The following is a 22498-nucleotide window of genomic DNA, read 5'->3' on the forward strand; positions in this document are numbered from 1 at the left end:
CAACCATTTCAGAAATACGAGGCAAGGGATACGAGTGAACAAGACATTTTTTATTGACATCAGTAAAATCAACACAGATTCTAAGTTTCCCATTTTTCTTAGGGACTGCTACTACATTTGATATCCATTTCGGATATAGTACAGGCCTAATAAAATTAACACTTAGAAGTTTGTCGATTTCTTCTTTCACTTTGAGCTTTCGATCGGGAGCCATTTGGCGAGGCTTCTGACGCATTGGCTTTTGTGTTTTGTCGATATCCAGCCTGTGACATGCAAGTGAAGGATCAATCCCAGGCATTTGTTCGACCGTCCACGCAAACACCGCGTGCAATTTTTTTCAAAAGCTCAATGAGATTATCCCGTTCCTTCTTGGAAATTTCCGCAGAAATAAAAGTGGTTTCTTCTTCCTTGTTGCCGATCGTAGATTGCGAGGAGTCCGATGGTCGGGGGGGCCTACCTAAACGCCCTCCATAAGCGTTTACGACCAATGGAATTCTGTAATTGCTACTTTTTCCCATCGACATTTAGGATGGTGTTACCCTTGACTTCCGAATCTTTATAATCTTCGAGTACAGACTCATGGCACTTCAAAGCTGCTATCTGATCACTTCGAACTTTGCATACCCTACCATCACACCAGAACTTGATAGCCTGATGGAAAGTAGAAACGACAGCTCCCATTGAGTGAATCCAATCTCTTCCCAGAATGACATTGTAGGAGGAGTTATAATCCAAAAGAAGAAAATCAATTGTAACTTCCTTGTTCATTAATGTCACCGGAAGAGAGCATCTACCAACTGATGTTGCTACTGTCCCATCGAAGCCAATGATAGGATTTGGATCGGGAACTATCATTTTCTCGGGGAGGTTGAGTCCTTTGTAACAACGCTTGTAGATCACATTTGCCGAACTACCTGTATCGATCATGATTTTCTGCACACGATGAATTCGAACAAAAGCTTGTATTACAACGGCATCATAATGAGGATGGTGCACTCCTATCAGGTCATTGTCAGTCCAACAAAGAGGTCCTTCCTCATAAGTTTCAGTACCCATTCCGTGGAGAAAATCATATCCACTATAAACATAGTGGTGGATGAAATCAGTGATCTTGGAGTGATTGAAATTCTTGCGCTGGGTGTTAGACATTGAATCAACTCTGGCATGACCGACTTTGATTACATTGTGTGCGGTAACGACTAAAGCTTGTTTCGTTTTACCCAAAGACGTAATCTGGAGAGCATACCCTTCTCGATCAAACCTTGGATTCTACCCCTTAGAGATCGGCATTGTTCAGTTTCATGACCAAAATCATCGTGAAATTTGCACCACAGGGATTTGTCACGTGTAGCCTTGGTATCTTCGGAGAGAGGAAAAGGTGGAGATAAGATATTCTTTCCCTTAATCTTCTCATAGATAACAGCGTACTTCTCGTTAAGGGCGGTAAGCTTTAACTCTGGAAGTTTCTTTTGTTCTTTGTTGTTCCATTGTTGTGGCCTACCATCACTCTTGGACTTTTGATCGGTTGTTTGTTGAAACTTCTGTTTTTGACTCTGTTCCTGCGGCTTGCTTATTCGATCCCTATCTCTGTGAACTCATGCTGATGTATCATCTTCAACTCGAATAAACTGTTGAGTTCAAGAAAAAAATTCATAACGAGTTGTTGGGACGTCTTTTACAATAGAGTTGTAAATGCCGTCCATATCATAATTAATGCCTTCCTTGAAGGCATAAATGACAAGAATATCAGATGCATCTAGGATTTCAACAGCCGCTTTCCGAAATCTCGCAACAAACTTACTGAGCTTTTCTTCTTTTTGTTGTTTAATACTGAATAGAGAATCAATATGTTTCGGTTCTTTCCAGTTGTGGCGAAAAATGCTCGGCAAACTTGTAAGCGGATCGATAAAATTGTGGATAGATCTTTACGGAAGCATGTTAAACCATCTCATCGACTCAATTCCAATGAGTGTGGACGGAATAACTTGCAAAGAAGAGCATCGTCGAAAAGTCCATAAGATCATCTTGTTTCGTAATTAACAAGATGCATCAAAGGATCTCCATCAATCTCATCATACTTTTCAATTTAAAGGCGCTTAAAGTCCTTGTGATGAACAGTTGTTTGGATTCGGAGAGAGAAGGGAGAATCGATACCACTCTCGATAGCAAGATTTCGTATTTTATTTTCTCGTGACTCCTTACCATTAACAGCCTTCAATATCATTTCGTGTAGACGTCGTTCAGAAAATGGAACATTCTCTTGACGATGGTCACGACGAACTAATGGGACGTTTTGGCCAAGATTTCTTCGGAGGAGGTGGAGTGAGTTCTCGTCGACCCGTCCATGTAGGTGAAGGTGACCGAGCCAGTAGAGGAGTTCGGTTCCTTCGTCTCCTATGGTGAACATAGGGAGAATACGGACGGAGTGCTGGACTGTCACAACCATTTTCTTGACCTGATGCAAGTGAGTCTCCATCTCCATGGCTATCATTGTCAACATACTTTGGCTGACAATGAGCTCTTGGATTGGGACTACAACTTGAGCGACTTTTGGTTGTGAACCTGAACCGCTTTGGTGAATAGTCTTTGCTATCGAGATCGACGATACCGCCTGCATTGCGACGAGGACTTGCAGTGGCTTGCCTACCCCTTCTATAGCTTGGGGTAGGAACTTCATTGGTTTTTCGTTGGTTGGGTAGTCTATCTTGCCGACCTATATAAATATTTTGCCGATCTCCCTTAGTACGGTTTGAATCGGTAAAACCGATTTTTGTTAAGAGATCTTTTGTGAGTTGGTGATCCCTGACATGGTGGTTGGCATCAAGGTCGGCAGAGGAGTTTGTGGATTCGCTTACGATTACACTGGAAAGTGTAGGCTTTCGGCGTTGCACATTTTGTTTGCGCGAAGCCTTTCGTAAGTGACTCACACGGTTTCTTCTCTTGTGCGGGGAGTTTGTACTTTCGAGTCTTTGACAGAGATGCTTCAGTGTTCAAACGATCCCAAACACTTTTTGCCGTGGACCCTGAATCATCTTCGAGAAGTTGATGCAGCTATTTCTTCAGATTGTTATTCTTGTTCTCCAATTGTCGGAGACGACGGTCTACCTGAGTTGATGGATCGGATACATGAATACCTACTCTCTCAGTCGCAGATGGCCGAGGACCATCGGACTTGGAAAGTGAATTCCCAGCAGAAGGTGAATGCTGAACTTGTGCGGTAAAAGGGATACTTTCACCGTTGTTTGTTTTTCGAGAAGCCATTGACGTAACTTTTGTTTTGTGGTTGAGGGTAGGAGCACAGACGGCGCCAAATATGTTTCAGCAAGATTTGCCAAAACACACCAGTTGAGGGTTGGAAGTAATGTTTTTTTTGGAGATGGTGAAGGAGATGGTGATTGGGGAAAGATGAGACTGGACTTCGGTTTTGAAGTTGCCTATGTACCCAAAGATATTGCTTGGGATCAAGTCTCGATCGCGTAGTTCTGAAAAAATGACGAAGGTTAGATTTTATAGGTAGCATTGGTGATAGTTACTTCCTCGTTCTCCAATATTCCAATCGTGGGATGAAGTTGGAGAACTGGCGGGAGAACTGTCCAATCATGGGATGAAGTTGGAGAGCTGGCGGGACAACCGTCGGCTCGTGGGATGAAGTTGAGAACTGGCGGGACAACCGTCACCGCGTGGGATGAAGTTGAGAACCCGCGGGACATCCGTCGATTTCGTGGGATGAAGTTGAAGAACTGGCGGGAGAACTGTCGTGGGATGTAAGCTTTGAGCGTGGGCTTTTTCATAGATAAGCTCTGAGCATGGGCTCTGAGCGTGGACTTTTTTGTAGATAAGCTTCGAGCATGGGCTCTGAGCGTGGGCTTTTTTATAGATGGGCTCTGAGCATGGGCTTGTATTGAATTGGGCTTTTATTGTAGCATGGACTTTGAGCGTGGACTTTATATTGAATTGGGCTTTTATTGTAACAAAGCTCTGAGCGTGGGCTTTTTTGTAGCATGGACTTTGAGTGTGGGCTTTATATTGAATTGGGCTTTTATTGGGCCACATTTGTAAGGGCCGGAACACAGCATTCCCCATGACCTCCTATTATGGGAGGAATGCTCACCAACCACTCAGGAACACCAGCTGGATGCAAAAGAAATAACCTAATAAATCTTTAGATAAAAAAAATGCTAAACTCAGGTCACTACTCCAAGATACTCATGTTAGTTACAAATACTGCACCATGATCTAGAGATTACCAATGAAAAGGTGAAAATGTAGACCTGAAACTTGTGTATTTATAATAGTCCAGTGCATGATAATCTAAGTCTTATTGGCTTATTGCAAATTTCTCACCATCAATTTCCATCTACATCACCTAGGATACTCTCGAAATTGATAATCCTGACAACTATGATAAAAAGTGCTAAGGCTCCAACACAGCATGGGAACACCAGTTCACATTGATAATGAATATGACCAACATTTTTTTAATATGAAGAACATAGTAGAACTTAACAGCCAACCCCAAAACATAAAAGTAGAACAGAGTTATCCTCAGATCTATAGAACTTTGCATTTTAGCTAGTAGCATTATTACTATGATATTTAACTTAACAATAAATGAGTCCAAATTGTTTTGAACAATAATGCTGCCATGGCAAGCCATCATTTATTGGCTGTCAAGCCAAATTGCTGGAAATAAAAGATGAACACACCTATACATGAGCCTCTCAATAAAATCCTCCTCCTTCATTCTTAAAAGAGACCTTCGAAGTCTCGTCACCCGTGAGTCGACCGAGAAATCCACTAGTGTGTCACAAGAAAGCCCGGAAGTATGCAAAACACAACTTTCTCTCGGTTCCATGCCATCTGCCCGTAGTTAAAGTCGCTCCTTGGCTTATCCATCCCCGGCCACCCCCACCACAGGCATCAGGATAAAGCAGTTCACGTTCGCGTTCCCTCACACGTGCACCGTTGAATACCTGAATCAAATATAAAAATGTCAAAAAATGAGGATGACCATAACTCATACGACATTTGTCTGATAGGATGACCAGGGTAAGACATTAACACTTACATTCTGAAGTGCCTTGAGTGACTTGGCTTCTAAAAAGCAGTCCAAAAGTGTAAGTATGCCTTCTCGAGTTGCTATCAAACCTCCCCAGGGGTGAACAGATCGATCTTGGCTGTTGTCCTCTTAAACTGAAATCTTTATAGTAACTCTAACATCACTTTCACTACTCACACTTGGCATTCTTCCATTCACAACATGCCCACCTTCAAGTTGCTGAGACTTTCCATACATAACAATTTGTGAAAAACCTTCAAGCAGCAACCCATTACATCTAGAGCAATACAAATTCTTCCTAGCTTGCTCCAATAACGTCTACTTATCAATCTTCAAAAGCTCCTGCCGCGCATGAGGTGTCAACTCGTTCCAGAACTATATCACAATAGCAGAAAATTATAAAACACTCAACCATTGTAAAAAAAAAAACCCACTTTGTATTATCTCTATCAAATTCACATTCTCAATTTCTTATATCTAATAAGTGAATTTACCACAAAACATCGATACACAATAAATTAAAAATTCCAATATCAAATCCAATTAATTCAATCTACAAAACACACAACAATTAAATGGGAACAAATAAATATAATATACCTTCTGAAGCTGATCAAAGCTAATATCATCCCGATGCTTAGACCAGATTCTGTTACTCGAAATCGATTCGGTAGAGCATGTTGTCGAATAAGCATTAATTTTGATATCACTCTATCATCCTGAACAATTTTTTAGTTTAATTTTAGAAGAAGAGAAGAATAAGAGAGAGGGTTTGAAGAGGGATTTTTTTTTTTGCAAAGTTGGAAGTGTTTTGTAAAATTGAAAAGATAATATGGAAAGAGGTTTTTATCTATTCTAGGTTGTCCCCGAACAATTGAAATCGGCAAAAAAGAGCGTAAAATTCCTTTTTTTTTATGAAAAATCTGATGTGTCAGTCTCAGAGACAAAAAAAAACTGATGTGGGTTACTAGGAGCATTTTCCACTACTGACTTATGGCGATTTTTTTTTTGAAAATTGGGCTCTCAGCCCGATTACTTGATCAAAGTATCAAACGGCGCACCCACTTTGTACGATCAAAATCCCTCCGAGAAATCTGCATCAGTGCATCCTATGTAAAAGAATCCAATGCAAAGTTAGTTACATAACTGAGGATAAGGAGGTAAACAGTATTCCGATACATCCATCTACTTTTACCTATGAAACGTACTTCTTGTGCCACTGCCACGATGTAAATTCTTCTGGGCCTTGCACCAAGCAATTGAAATATGACTGAGACGCCGATAATCAATTTGCTTAATGGGGCATTTCGTTCATAATAATGGGCTCTGAAATCTGAACTGTTAATGAGTCCGTTTCCAGTGGTCCGCATTTTATAGAGTTATGGTATCATTAAAAATTTAAAATAGAAGTTGGTTCACGGAAAATGGGAGAAAAGAAAATGTTTTCCTAGATTCTAAATTCTATTAGGTGTTTAGTAGACTATGGAAAATGATAAACAAAGAAAACATTTTTCATTCAGGATCACTATTGAGGAAAACAACATCCTTTTTAAAACGAGAGAAGTTGCTTTCCTTTTGTCTGTCGGCCGAGATTTGCTGAAGTTATTTCATCGTCGTCAAGAGGAACTAGAAATTCACTCGTGTATAGAGTTATCAGGTTTTAGGTGGGGTTTGATCCAGTGGACCAGTTTTTAAAATTGTGAACCAAACAACTAGAAAACACATTCCTCAAAAATGGATTAGTTTCTGGATTTTCTCTTTCTTTGAGAATCAAAATTCGTTGAACCAAACACAGCCATATAATGAAAATCAAACGAAAGAACATAAATGGTGTAATACTGTCATCTCGTTAAGTCAAAGGTGTATCAATCTCTGATGTACAGTGATGTACCAATAACTAGTTCTTATCAGAGTAACTTCCACCTGAGAAAACGTGGTACCCTTAGATTTTGGAGGTTATTAACTGTTTTTTTGGTGTTCGGCTTGCACTTAGCTGGACTGGACCATCTGTCTCTCAATTCTCGACCCCTAATATTCCTCGATCATCACAAATATCAATCTAGATCAAAATCTCTAGTCTAGAAAAATGAAGAGGTTGCAGTCCCTGGTGTATAGTAAAACTAGCACACAAACTTGGTAAAGAGGTAAGCTAAGAAACCGTTAAAGACCTTTTCAACCACACGCCCTTTACACTCTCTGTTAAGTTAGTGTGTCAGGCTGTAAGTAAGTTAGACACAGCAGTTAAGGACGGTTTACAAGCCAGTCTAATTGGATTCAATACACAGAGACAGAAAGAGAGAAAAAGAGAGCAAATCTCTCTAGGTGTGTTGAAAGTTGAAACTATCCACTCAAGTAGGCAAGTAGCAGCTTTTTTTTTACTTGGACAAAATCTTCCTTAAGGTATATATCTCTCTCATTGCCACAATGGTTTGCTTCTATGCTTTCAGTTACCCTTTTTTCTTGCATTTTCCACACACTACTTTATAGTAGTTTCGTAGTTTACCATAAGGTCATATAGGATATTGAAGCACGTAGTAAACATGCAAATGTTGACTAATGGATGTCCATTATTTCTGTTGTTTTTCTTTTTTCAGAAATACAGGAATGCTATAGAGATGGGTACTTTATATGGACAAACGCAGCTAGGAGCAGAGCTTTTTGGCGGCTTTCACGAAGATTTCATCGCTTCTGATAACTTGGTGGATATGTTCTTGGAGCCAAATGATTTGTTATACTCCAGTGCTATAGCAGAGGAAACTACCTACGCTAGTTTCTTACCATACTTGTGTTATAATCCCACTGGCCCATTTGTTTCTCTCGCGCTCACACCTGAAATCCTTCCCATTATTGATGATGATTTAGATTGTTACCAATACCCCAAACGCCAAAAAACAACCAGCTACAATGACCTACATTGCTCGGATATAATGTTCGAATCCTTGGATGGGTACAGTACTAGAAATAATAGTGCCTATCAATATCCGCCTGCAAACTACTTGCCAGAACTAGTAATGTTTCCTAAAACAGAGAATATTCAGGTTCCTATGGTTTATTCTAGTGGTGGTGCTGTTGAGAATGTGAAAAAATCATCGAATGGTGATGCGGGTCTGTCTGCGCAGAGTGTTGCGGCTAGACAAAGGAGAAGAAAGATAAGTCAGAAGACACAAGAGCTTGGGAAGCTTATTCCTGGAGGAAACAGATTGAATACAGCTGAGATGTTTGAAGCAGCTTTTAAGTATGTTAAGTACTTGCAAGCCCAGGTTGGAATTCTTGAAGTCATGGGGTCCATTCAGGTGAGTTTATTGTTTTTCTCTTGTTCACTTGTCATAGTCAGTTTATGTCCTTTTAACAGTTTTAAGGGCTGTGCAGCCTGTGCTTGGTGTTTATGTTGTTTTGGTATTATGGACAGGAAAAAAATGGTACTGACCAACATATAGGAGGACTTGAGACGCTCATTGCATCTCCAACTATCCAAGAGAAGCTATCTTCAGAGGAGAAATGCATGGTTCCAAAGAAATTTGTTGAAATTCTTGCAAAAGATCATGAGATCCAATCAAATTCTTTCATCTCCGAAGAAATTGATTTGCTGGCTCAATCGGGGGGCTGATCATAATGCAAACCCTATATAATAAAGGCTCTTTGTTACATTTTTGTCCGTTGCATCGTTTAAAAGTATTATGTCCATAGTTCGTTTTCCTGTAACCATCTCTTTGAAATAAAATCACATTTTTTTTATTCTTGTGTGTAATTTTGGCGGTATTGATTGTTTCTCTGTTTTTTCATTTGCAATTTGGCATGCTCTTGTAGTCTTGTCGTTGAGAACACCAAACCCGCGTTGGCTTGGGCTGGGTTACTTGGGTATGGGTTTATTTTGTAAGCCTAGTTCACCCTTGAATTACTATGGAACAACTAAATTCAGAATCAAGTCCCTCCAATTATTCTCAACACCCTTGTTAGCAACGCGAATCGAATTTTTGAAGGGCAAAACATATAATATTTTCGAATGTTTGAAAGATTTGCAATAATTCGCGATTTTTTGCCTTGAAACGAATAATATGGATTTTGCCGAATTTTGAAAAATTCGGCTAAAAAAAAAAGAAAATGAATGAAAATTCGGTTGTGTTTTTGTTATTTTTTATGTACTTTATGTCCTCACTCTTACTTTAAGTCTCTCACTCTTACATTTTTAGTGATAAATTAATCCAAAAGCTTTGCTTTTATATTTTTTGAGCAATATTTAAATTGTCATGTCATGGTATGTGTGTATTTTGAAATTTGAACATTAATTTCAATCTAAGAATAAATAAATAAAGATACATGTGTGGACCATTCAATTGGTTTCAATGTTTTTGTAGCTAAATTGTTTAGATATGTTCATTATGTTGTAAAGATTGACAACTATTATTAATATTTACTGACATAATATCACGAATTTTTTACTTCCAAATTTTTACAACCAAATGTTTAAAACGCGTATTAATTAAACACCGTATAATTACCGTATTGCAAATTTTTGACAGAATATTTGACCGTACTATTTTTTTAAATCACCGAATAATTCTCAAATTATTCCCATACTGAATTTTTGTTGCGTATCCCAAATTGCTAACAAGGCTCGACACTTGACTTTTGTGTTGCTACAGCTATGGAGCTGCCCCACAAAGAACATAGTAAACTTCAAAGCATAAATTCAGTTTTTGGTAAATTAACAGTAACCAACAATACAACACAAAGGTACGAGAATCTAAGCTAATTCTTAATTCTTTATGTTTTGATTTTCTAAATACTCGGAGGCCTAAGGGGGACAATGCTTGTTCGCCTAAAAATCTCACCAACTTTTACTTAGTTCATCATAGCAATTGCAGGTTTTAAAATCAAAGTAAATCGAGGATTTTAAGATATATATCCAGTGAGAAATACAAGGGGCAGAATAAACCTATTTCATTCTCAAGCTATTGATTAAAGTCCAATTGGTAATGGATTCATGTCCCAAAAAGGGTAACCATTCCCACAAAAACTATAAATAAACAAAAAAAAACCTCACTTATAGCACACATGGTGCACAAACTGCGCCTTGAATGATGCTCCACTAGCAAATATGTTACTAAGCTGTACAAGTGCAACTCAGATAAATTTACAGGAATCTCGGAACAACAACAACAAAAAGGAAGTAAAAAACTACACATCCACGGAAATAGTTTGAATACTCCCACAGACCCTTATTGTTGAGGTTCACAAAGAATTTCACCAGCTTCTTCGCCAAGGGACATATTTACATGACAATTCATCCTTGAATTCGGGTTATTATTAGGAGTGGGGAGTGCTATTATGAGTGAGAATTGCGTCCAGTCTGCACCTTTCTTTGTTAACCTAGTTTATCCGAACAAACTTGCCCCTCTATTCTCTGCAATTGGCGAAGTAAACTCAAAATAAATAAGGAAACCAGATGATACAGATGAAAATTATGTAACAGATGCTCTGCCCAGCTTTGTGCCATTTGGTACTTGCCAAGCCGAGAACCAATTGGGATACCTTTGGTTATACATGTAACAGGTGAGTATATAATTATTATTCATAAACAAAATAAATAGTATTTAACATAAAGATATCCCAACTATGCCATTAAGCGGACAGGTGAATACCAACTAACAACCTAAGGAGGTACAAAGGTGCTTTGTTCACTGAAATTTAAGCTCCATCTTATAGATATAAATAACTGACCTTGAATTCCCAAAGTTCATTTTTACTTTTACGCCGTCCCAAATATGTTAGGTTGGTTTCTTAGGAATGCTAAATGCCATGTACATCACCATCTGCCTTTCTTTACGGCAATCTACTGTAAACTTGTAGACATATGTGGTCAACGCTTAAAGGACATATACACAAACGTTAATTTACTTATTTATAATCCTTAAATCCATGTCCTCGTAAACTTAGTCAAGAAAAAGCTAAAGACTGAGGCAATAGATTATGAACCTTTTTAGTGTTAGAACAATTGGTCTGTAAGTCATGGCCAGATCTATATAGTAAAGTATTGAGAATGAATGACAAGTGGAAGTCTACAATCTATATGGGCATCGTAAAGTGTAACTTATTAACACATTATTACAATTTTTGTCGTACAATTATTATTATTACAAGTATTATTTATTATTTTCCTTTTCAATAACACTTATTTCTATAATAAAATCTTATGTTTCACTAACAACTTTCTTCTACAACTGAATGGGTGATGGCACTGGCAGGATTTGAATCCAATTCACTGGGTCAGGGACTCCGGGGATTTTCGGAAAACCCCATCAGCACTTAGTTTAGATCGGGTAGTGATTTCACTACATGCACATCAAACAGCACAAACACCATTTTCGAATTTAAAACAAAACATGGGCTTAATAACAGCATACCTTCAGAAAAAGTTTCTCCTTCACTGTCATCTTTATAGTCCAATCTTCAGTCGATAGGAGGAACTGCCAGTATGTAGCTTCAACTGTAAGAAGTCTATGACACATCACCTAATGTCTCCAGAAGTCTTCCTCCAGTTCACTATATTCGCCCATTTTTTTTTCCCTATCACAATATGGCTGCTTAATAATGGTGTAAGATCTGACTAGTGTGATGCCTCCTTGTCTGAACATGACAGAACTTTATCCTTACAACAGGTAGATCCAACTTTCAACTCCGCGCCCCATTTGCAAGTACAGGGGCCTCGTACTTTTGCCAGTTGTACCTCGTTCAGTAACACCCCTGAACCATATATCATCTATCAGTTCCCTACGATAGAAACCCGTCAATTCAAAATTGCAAGGAATAGAGGCAAGAAGTGGGAGGGGGATCAAATTATCAAATACCAATCACGAGACATTTTTTTTTGTTTATTTTTAGTATTTTAATACAATACTACGCAACAAAAGATGAAAAATACTCTTTATACCACGGCAGATGAAAAATTCTCTTTATATCTATCCGTACAATACTCTTACTGATCTATTAACAACAAGTAGGTAACGCCAATCATGAGCCTGAAAATTTGAAAAAGATGTACTTTTGTAGTCCTTTGGACATGTTGGTCTAATAGAAGGAATCTTCACCGTAACAAATGAGCAAAAGGCTGCTAAAAACAGATGTATCAGAGTTGGGTCATCTATCATCTAAGGTGCTATTAAAAATTCATATCTTCTGAAATTCAGTCAATGAGTCTTTTCTGAATCAAATTTGAAAACAGTGGTAGAAACTCGATTTTACCAACCAGATCGCTGCACTTCTTCTCCACAACTCAGATTAAAAAAGTGGCAACTTAGAATCAGGATCGCAAGCAGAAAATAGTTATTCTACTGGTTGAGCAATCACTCAGACGTCTCATGGACATAATTACCACCACAACACTGCAAGAGGATCAACACCACAGACCTAATCTTTTAGGGACATGAGCGAACAAGAAGTAAAACCATTTGCCTCTCAGCAGAATTAGCTGCTCTAATTTGCTTTTCCTAAGAAATTAAATTGAGAAACACGTGACTGAGTGTTTCTGTGGTTGTGCACCCTTCCCCACTTTTGGGAAGTTGCTGGTTCAAAACTCACTAGCATCACGGCAGGGCTCTCACTCTTGTAATTATTTGATCCCTACAGGAGTGGCCAAGATAAAAATCCGCATGGTCACTCTAAAGCAGGCTATGGGTCAATCGTCCCTCCGGGCCACTTGAAGTGTTGATGAGAGTCAGCTGAAGCAACTCAAATTTCTACCTCTTATCAACCATGTATGGTGCCATGATCAGAAGTGTGTACAGTAAACTATTAAGTAAAATCATTACAATACTCATCCTCGGAAGCAGACAGAGCAGCTACTTTATGCAGCACAATTAATAAAAACAGCAGATGATAGATTTGTTCATATACTTTGATTCAGCACAGAGAGACTCACCATCCACCTCGGAACTGCAGTCCACTGGGTTGTCTCCAAAATCTTGGGGACTGTGTTTATCTGGAGCAACTTCATTTCTCGATTTGCAAGTGCTACTCACTGCATCAGAAGCATTATAGGAACCATTGTGAGAAGCTTGATGACGCACCAACACTCCACCAGAAAGCTTGTCAAAGGGTTGAACACTGCCATTGGAATCATTATACATAACATTCTCCGTACAACCTTGGCAACTGTTTTGTAAAGCAGCATCCTGGAGTTGGTTGTCTGCATTCCCCTCATCAGACAAGTTTAAATCAGGTGTCACGGCAGAAAATTCAGTTTTCCCCTCACTAGCATCCTGTTCAATACACTCATCAGATGTTGATGGGACACTTGGCTCGAAATGGTTTGCATTAGATACAACATGACAAAGCTCAACTGAAGTACATCCGATGCTGTGAATAATGTGTTCATTCAATTTAGAGTTTCTTTTGACAGGATTCTCGGCAGTAGATTGGTAACAGTTGCAAGAGACAACATTAGTGTAGTCAGATTCTGCATTTAACGTATGCTGCGCAAAACCTTCATCCCGGAGATGATCACGTTCGCCTCCAGTAGCTTCTACATTCATTTCAAGAGCAACATCTAGTTTGGCATCACAGTTCACGCCATGAAAAAGAAACTTTGAGTCATGAGCAGATTCGTCACTAAGACCATCAAGCATGGGTGGAAGGGAAGCATCTGAGGGATTGCCTATCATGTCAGAAGTATTACGTGTGGCAACACTGGGACTACAACAGCCAGTTTGAATGAAAAATTTCCCATTGTTCACCTCAGGGTCATAAGAACCACCCTTGTTATGAGCTTGGGCAACAAACTCAATAATATCAGATTCGCTTTCCACGTTTGATTCAGAGTGACTTTGCACATGATTTCCACTAGTGTGAAGTAAACTATTACCAGAAACAGCATTTCGATTGTTAGCATTCTTATTACTTGCATGTTGTGCGGAAGTTTCATTCAAAATGCAGTGATCAAGTTCATAACCAGCAGCTTCTAAATTCGCTTCAGGAGCATCATCTTCAGTAGAATTTTGTAGCTTCATAACATCAGAAGAGATAAAGACGGTCTTACTTTCCACATCAAGTTTATTACTATGATCCACACCAAGGTGAAGGAAAAACTTTGTGTCAGGAGAAGATTCGTCACTAGGACCATCAGGTATGGGTCCAACAGCATCAAATGGCGTACTTCTCATGTCCACAGTATCATCATATGAGGAACCATCGGGACATTTAGGACCAGTTTCATCTAATACCGACCCTTTGTTCATCTTGTGGTCATAGACATCACTCATTTCAGGAGCACAGACTCCAGACTCACCCAAACACAGATCCGCTCTACTTTCCACCTTGTGAACACTGTTTTCTTTTAGGTCGGTGGTACTTCGCACAGGACTACCAGTGGTCTGAATACAGCCACAAACAGTAGTAGTGCAGCCACTTTTATCATTTGCTGTATGTTGGCTGGAAGCTTCATCTAAAGGATGCATCACAAGTTCAACAGCTGCAGGTTCTACATTTACATTATGAGTATCATCCTCCATGGACTTTTGAAGCTTCGGCTTGACAGATGAACTGATGGGGTCAGAACCTACTGCCAACATATTATCACTATTCACACCATCAACAATGGTTCCAAGTGCAGCATCTGAGGGATTATTTGTCACGTCCAGAGTATCGCATGTGGAATCACTAGTACCTAAGGAACCAATTTTAGAGGAAGAAACCTCATTATTCATCTCGTGGCCATTGTCTGGACTACAGATGTCAGGCTCAACAAAACCATTACTGTTATCTGGTACAATGGTCTTGACAACTAGAGAAACATATACAATGTGTCAGGTTATAACAAATAAAGTTGGAAGTACGAAAACAAATGAGGTTTTTGACTTTACCCGAACTACCCGTTACATCCATTTCATTTAACTTGTGCCTGAGCAGCGGTTTCTGTAACAGATCTGTGCTTGGGAATACCAACATATTTAAGGTCTTCACTTCTTGCTTGTCTGATTCCTCAAATGGTTTAAAACCAAAAACTGAAGTCCAAGTGTCCATGAGCTCAGAAATGGCAGGTATTACCAGTTTTTCAACATTGAGAGAACAGAGAGCCTGAAGATTAGAAAGACCAATAAATTCACAAGGGATTAGAAACTCATAACGCAATGCAATGCATAGAATACTAGCTTAGTTATCGAATCGCTTGTTTAATCCCTAGTGAATACCAAGTCATCTCTGATCAAGGTTTCACTAGCATAGTAGCATGAGAGATTAGCACCCCCACAAATCTCTTTTATGGGGTTTCTAATATCTAGTTCTCCGTTATGAGTTTTATCTCTAGAAACTCAGTACACTCTCTTTGATGGCTGCAAATGCAATGCATAGAATTTGAAACATATGGAAGAAATCAACAGTCTGGAACATCATGCACAATATGATAAATCTAGAACAGACAAACAGTGAAATACAAATAGAAGCAATAGGAAGGATCTAGAGAGCGTACTGATTCAATTGCATAAAAAAGTCTCCGGCACATCCCCTGACGCCTATAAATATGGCGCGTCCCGATGAATGGCATCTCCACTAATCTGGTCCCATGAAACCTAATAAAAAATGCAAACAATTCGAATTATTGAGACTAATCATAGTAAGATATAAAAGGAAATCATTTAGTTTAAGAAGCAAACATGACATTAACTAATTGCAAATTTGCACCCTCACACTTAGAATACAAGAAATGTAACAAGAAACAGAACTATTGGCTAAATGAGTATACGGTGATTAACAAACATGGGCAGGTTATATGACCGCAAACAACACTAATTCTGGATGTTCTAACTTCTAAGCATTACATAGTCTTGTTTTCTTAATTATTACATATACCTCAAAGTTATTCCCAGACCTTTGACCACATAAACTTGATACTTTAAATTACAATAATGACAGAACTAAAGAGAAGGGGTGGGGTCCATTGGTCTACTGGTCAAGCCTTAACAGGTTGGTCCCAAGGTATTGTATTCAATTCCCACCACCGCAGAAAAAGGATTAAAGGGGTTACAGAATAAAGCTCTAAATATTAAATAAAAGAAAGAAGACAACTCTCATCACTTAGAAGTGTCTCATGTTCCTTTATAACCCAAACATTGGAGTTGATCTAAGGGATTATCACAGAACACAAAGCCTTATCGAATCCGGATTCTAACCTCCTCATCAGCCCTCATACCACTCTCCCATTTTCTTCTTCAGCACAGAGAGAGGGAGTCACACAGTAGCTTTTCTTCTTTCGTAATTTTTTGCTTAATTACCAAACAACTCCTACGAGTGTGTGTGAGCAACTCATCAGGTAACATTTAACCCGAAAATACAACTTACGGGAAAGTAAGGCAAAGCAGGCCAGGGATGATTCAAATGGCAGTGCATGAGAAAGAGATATAAGTGAATTAACAGAGGAGTTACCTATCCTACTGAAAACTACAAGCTTTCCCAATATTCATCATCAATCAAAAGGACCAAGATGAAAGACCAACCCTTTTAACAAAGGAAAACATGAAAGCCATTTCCCAATGATTTGTGTTCTTAAAGTTTAAATCAAAGTTCCAAGCTAGCAACCCGTTACTTGGCTAGAGGAAAACCCAAGGAAGATTGATACTTCTTCCTTAAATCTTCCTTAAATCAGGTATAAATACAACTAATCTGTACCCAAAGTCAAGTAATCAACCCAATTTTCCCCCAGCACTACTATCTGTTCTATCAATCTTAAATTTGTTGTCACAATTAAAATGCTTGCACCCTCTAGAATTACCTTCACAATCCATACTTGAAGGGACAACTTGACCACTCAGTGCCAGTGACAGTGCAGGATCTTTTAAGGGTGAGTGAAGTGGAAAACATCAGCAGGTAACATGTCTTTTCATATTGGAAATAAAATTAAGGACAACAACAATGGCAAAAAAATAAATAAATAAATAAAATACAGGGTATAACAGATAAGCTATGTTGCCATAAATTGTAGGAATATTTTGCCTATTACGAACTCACAATACAATTTGTATCAGGCTTATACCAGATAAGCTATGTTAAATACATCCAAATTACGAGGTAGGGGCCTGCCTCAACCCCGTAAGTACATTAATTTCCTTGAAGGACGCTCACCTGATGGACGCTGCTGAGATGATCTCATCACCTCTCTCCAGAACAACAGTATAGAAGGCACTATAGTTCAGGCGATAAAAGTTTGATCTACATAAGAGATAGATCAAGTGATTAAAACAAAAGACATAATAAAGATTTTATCTAAATGAATATGCCAGCCAGATACGAAAAGAATGATTCTGATACAAAAGCAACATTTTTTTAAGTACTTAAATATACCACTTATTAACAAATAAAGTACCGGAAAAAAAAATAGTAATTTCAATTCGAGTTTAATTACTGAAAGAAAAACAATGTTCAGACGAAATTCTTCTGAAGTAGAGACATTACAAAAGGTGAAAGGGACAAGAAACCAATCAAAAGGTCAGAACCGGAATGTATATGCATCACATAATCCACAGGTAAAATAAATGAAATATATGAGAATTTGGTACCAGAAAAACAAAGAAGAAACCACTTGAAATTTGTGTCCAAAAACAAGCAAGCATGTGACAGAGTTGGAAATAACTAGTCTATCCTATTATCAAGAATTGCACCATACTAAATATTACTTTTGAAAGCAGATGCGGAGCGATTGCTGATCGCAAGAGTTAAGGAATGCAATTACCACAAGGGAAATTCAGATCTTCCAACCCAAACCCCTAACTAACAAGAACTCTACATAAACAGATATGTCAGTGCAAAATGAACAATTTTGCAAATGAGTCATCGGCTCAACAGTCGTGCACCCTCCTCACATGTAGGAGGTCGGGGGTTCGAAACACATTAATTCACCTAGGGGAGTTTTCACTTGTGTAATTATTTAAACACTACAAGGCTGATAGCCTTTGCGATTGTTCCTATAGAATCGGATATGGCTCCACAGTCAATTACCCTTTGAGGCCAGGTAGACAGTGACGTGGCAGCGTAGGTGGAGTAAAATCAAAGCGAGACTTCATAGAGGTGGCTCTTGTGCAATGTGGAGGTGATGGGACTGCTTAGGTGCGACTACATGTCCTAGTTGCTTCAGCTGTAAGCAACAACCTCCATAGATATAAAGAGGTTTACAAAAAAACAACAACACTTCATTAAACCATTGCTGACAATTGATGGTCACCTATCAACACACAATGTATGTCTTGAGATCATAACTTTTAAACTCTTACCCAATATTAAACAAAACATTACGAATCAAATCAACTCCACTCCTTTGGTCAGTGACAGGCAAAAAACATTCATCCATTACAGTTAAGGCAACAGCTAATTTGGCGTTGTATTCTGCCTTTTGGCATTGGACACGGCTAGACGAATCTGAGTCTAGAGTAGAACGCTGAATCAGAGTCCAAGAAAACCCAGCTTCTAGTTCATGTTTGACCCCAAGAAGTTTCTGCAATTGTTGAAAGAGCTGCAGAATAGAAAAACGTCAAAACTGATTTTAGTTCACTACCTCAGATGTAGAAAATAAATAACAAAATAAAGTATAATAATGCCCCTATAAATTTAAAGGAAAAAATTTTGGGGAAAAATTTATGTACTGCTTAACAGAATGGTATTATCCTAAGTCTCTACTCTTGCATTTGTGACACTCTAACAATGAAAACTGGTAGTCTAGCAATGACATTGTCACATGTCCGTGCCAAAAACGGCTACAAGGTGTCGCAAGAGTTGGCAATATGTAAAGGCAGAATGAGCATCCACATGGAAGTGCAGGAGCAGCAATTTATTGCCACTTGTAGTCTCAATGCACAAATTCTAAAAGATCAGGCTCCCCCACATGAGCAGAACTTGCAAAACTTGTGTGATAGATTACAAGTGAAATTGTTGTTAGATGGGGAATGCAGTGCCATAATGTCCTAATACTAATAATTCCAGCACAAATGAGAAGAACTTAGATGTTGAGATGTAAATCATGTTGGAGACGGCATTAACATTACACAACTGATAGTACTTCTTTTCAAATTCTACAGAAGCATAATGTTCCTAAGCTCTGCTGGCATAAGTGAAGCACTGAACCAGTGGAACTCTAAAAAGAAAGTGGTACTACCTCTGCACATGATTTCCCACAAAAGGAAGTGCATGAAACATCAGAGTCAATACATGTAGTATCTGATCGCCACCCACACAGTCGGTGATCTGAGATAGAGAACTGTTGTTAGCAGCAGGTTTTTACTTTCATTGCAACGCTAATATCAGTGTAATTATGAAGCTAAGCTCAGGAGGGGCTAGATGAAGAAAAGAGAGAGAAGCAAATACATTTTTCCTCACACAGACTGCATGAGCATAATGATGTGTCTTCTTCTTGATCAGTACTGCCATCAACCCCACCACAAAATTTGCACGAGCAATTTGGACAATTCCACTCACCAGAAGGAAGCATCTGCAAATGGAAAATTTTCATTTGGTAAATGAGTGGTTATTCATGTAAAACAACTTGTTAGTAGCCATTCATTTAGATCAGTGTGCTGAGGAGTGAGCCTCATGAGCATGCATTATTTGAAGACAATAATTCAAAAATATAATGTATAGAGAATAATCTAGTATAAGAATAGAATCGAAAATTGTCAGAATCAACTTCTCTTAAAAAATTCATCCCCTATGCCTTATTTTGTGTTGTTCGAGACAACCCACAGTTTGATAGGAGATTCAATCACAGCTTAACAAAAAGTGCTTGCACTAGCGTAGGCACACCTGCACAGTCAAAAATAACTACCAATGTTGTTTTGGGTACTCACTTACATTAGGTTCTCCAAATTTCTTTCCAGCCTGCCATCCAAATGTACCCAAGAGGTCTCTCAATCACAAGTTCACAACACATACAATATATTATGTTTCTTTCTCCTTTTAAGTTTGGAAAGGCGTTGAAGGTTATATATATATATAAAAGGGAAACGAAATTGGTCGGCAAGAACAGTCATCTTGTACCTGTATATCTAAGCAGCTTTGATGGAAGGTAGAAGGACAACCATCACAACAAATCAAGTTCCCACCATCTCCACATATGCCGCAGGTATCATCATTTGGATCACCACCATCGATGTCTACAGAGTGGAACCCACGGCGAACAGATTTTTCTTGTCTATTCCATGCATCAAGCTGGCACTGAAAAAGGGAAGGCCCATTCTCTACAATAATGTTTTGGAATGGCTGATGCAGTTTACTTCCTGCATGAAGTTCAAACTTCGAAACAGGTAGGATTTTACTACAGCAACCACAGTGAATGCCCTCCCTCGTAATCCAACCCTCCAGCATAGCTTGTGTACGTCTCTTGTTCATATACTGCACTTTTCCGCTCAAGGGAACTGTGTCCATATCAATCAGCCATGAGAGGACAGTTCTTTTCCCAGTATATGGAACAAACTCATCGTCGCCCATATTTGGCCCCTTGCTAGAGCTACGAACCATCAAAGCACGTCCCCTTTGCCTTTTACTTTTCCCATTTCCATAACCAGCTATGGTCAGAGTAGATTTCTTGCGTTTAGCAAGTTGCTCTGTGTTTAGACCTGCCAAATTGTTTCCTTTGATTCTCAGCTTCAGTGATTTGCCATCTTGCATGACAGCAGAATCCATACTTTCTACATTCCTACCACTATCAATTTTCACTTTCAAATGTTTTTTCTTAAACTTTTTTTCAGAGGTTTCTTTTGCATTCTTATTTCCTCTCTCGGCTTTCTGCTTCATCTTCATTTCTCTCTCTATCTTCTTGCGTGTTTGCCTCGTTAACTTGTGAAGGACATCATCCGGTATGGGGGTAAATGATGAAATGTTTCCACCATTATTTTGGTCTCTTCCATCATCTTCAAATTGCTTTTGAAACGCAGAATAAGCTTTGGTAATTGACCAGAACTCTGTTCCTGAGGGATTAACGTAAACAGCATCCTGATAGTTCCTGTTCTTCCTGGGCCTTAAATCAATTTTCCAACCTGCATCGACAAGCATCTGCCTAATCCGTTCCCGTAGTAACTGTTTTTCTGTGCCAGTGCCCCGCTTAACTTCTCCTTCCTTGCGCTTAGTTGTCAAGCAAGGTTCAGATGTCAACGTAAACTCTTTCTTACTACTCACCCCCTTTTTGGAACTACACGCCTCCTTCTTGGAACTACAAGCGCCTGCATTTTGTGAATCCTGAGACAAGGACGTATCACGAACTTCATTATGTTTGATTGAAATTTTTTTAACTGAATTCACTTGCTTCTCTGTTACTACAGCTGGGTGTGATTTTTCAGACAACTTGCTTTCCGAGTAAAATGAACTAGACAAAGGTGCTTTGCTAAAGAAATAATCTGAAGATCTAGAACCCTTTCTATTCTCTTCTGTGTCCTTTGTTCTGAAAATTTTCTCTGATCCACCCACCTTATTCTTGTTATTGGGCATCACCTTCAAAACACCGTTTTTTCCCTGCACTCTAATAGGATGAACAGAAAACTTTTCTCTCATCATCTCAAATCTCTCGCCAGAGTCAAATGGAACACTTCTGCTGCACCCGGTTTCTAATTCTCTCTGATTACCAATTGGAACCTTTCTTTTAGATATCAAAACACCATTTCTCCCAACCTCTTTCCTTCTCTCTTCCACCGCATTCTTCAACAACGACACTTTCCCAAAAAATTCATCATTCAAATACCCATTATCATCAGCCCTACTCCTCTTCCTCTCAAAAATCCTATTCCTATCAACTCCCAATTTTCTCTTCCTATCAATCTCAATCTCTTTCTCACGATCAAAAAAATTTAATTTCGGTGCAACTAATGAATCATCGTCACCAGATTCCGAATCACTTAATATTAATCGTTTCCTCTTTTTCTCACCTAAACAAACATTACTCATTCCAGTATCACCCTTTTTCTTCACAATTAAACAACCAAATGGACCAGATCTAGATGAACCCTCTTTCATCTCACATAAAAATTTCAAAATTAAAAACCAGAAATCACCATTGCATTCACTGAATATCAAATTGAGAGATTGTTACCTTTGTCGGTGAACGAGATATAGAATTGGAAATGAATTGGGGATTTTTTTTTGGAGCTTTTAAGGAAAGAGAGAGAAAGAGAAATGAGATTGTTTGTTTAGAGAATTGACTTTTCTTTAATGACGTTGCTTTTTGTTTATTATTTCCTTAATTATGTTGTTTCCCTCCAAATTGTTGTAAATATAATTAATCATTCCTCCTTCTAATTATGTTTATTTCTCTGGGTTAAATGGTGCAGAGTTACAGAAAAGCCGGGTGGTCTCGTGGATGAACAGCCAAAGGTGGGTGGACATTTTGATACTTTTTTTTTTTTGGGGTAAAGATTTGATACTCTGATGTTAGTATAGCCATTCATACTGCTTCTCTTTTATACGCATTCCCTT

General features: G+C 38.7%; 3 protein-coding genes across 5 annotated transcripts; 1 reads left to right on the forward strand and 2 right to left on the reverse strand.

Annotated features, from left to right (window-relative positions):
* Positions 1-504: 504 nt before the first annotated feature.
* LOC147518102 (uncharacterized) lies at positions 505-1056 on the reverse strand. Its single transcript, XM_086593821.1, has one exon. It carries the CDS (start codon positions 1054-1056, stop codon positions 505-507), a length of 552 nt encoding a protein of 183 aa, XP_086449947.1.
* A 6319-nt stretch (positions 1057-7375) lies between these two features.
* Positions 7376-8794, forward strand: LOC147518103 (transcription factor bHLH52-like). Its single transcript, XM_086594732.1, has 3 exons — positions 7376-7459; positions 7654-8352; positions 8469-8794. Exons 2-3 carry the CDS (start codon positions 7675-7677, stop codon positions 8664-8666), a joined length of 876 nt encoding a protein of 291 aa, XP_086450858.1. The 5' UTR covers positions 7376-7459; positions 7654-7674; the 3' UTR covers positions 8667-8794.
* A 1188-nt stretch (positions 8795-9982) lies between these two features.
* LOC147518104 (uncharacterized) lies at positions 9983-22427 on the reverse strand. 3 transcript variants are annotated; one of them, XM_086590059.1, is made up of 10 exons: positions 20072-22427; positions 19403-19526; positions 19194-19282; positions 18316-18554; positions 17171-17257; positions 15522-15621; positions 14917-15130; positions 12978-14837; positions 11464-11803; positions 9983-10463 (listed from the first exon to the last, which is right to left on the reverse strand). In XM_086590059.1, the coding sequence occupies exons 1-9, from the start codon at positions 22037-22039 to the stop codon at positions 11667-11669; spliced, it is 4818 nt and encodes a 1605-aa protein (XP_086446185.1). In that variant the 5' UTR covers positions 22040-22427; the 3' UTR covers positions 9983-10463; positions 11464-11666. The 3 variants fall into 3 exon arrangements, with proteins under 3 accessions (XP_086446185.1, XP_086446186.1, XP_086446187.1); XM_086590060.1 differs by having other exon boundaries at positions 11464-11819; XM_086590061.1 differs by having other exon boundaries at positions 11464-11830.
* Positions 22428-22498: the final 71 nt, after the last annotated feature.

The sequence above is a fragment of the Coptis chinensis genome, chromosome 2, assembly GCF_015680905.1.
Source record: "Coptis chinensis isolate HL-2020 chromosome 2, ASM1568090v1, whole genome shotgun sequence".
Lineage (NCBI taxonomy): Eukaryota > Viridiplantae > Streptophyta > Magnoliopsida > Ranunculales > Ranunculaceae > Coptis > Coptis chinensis.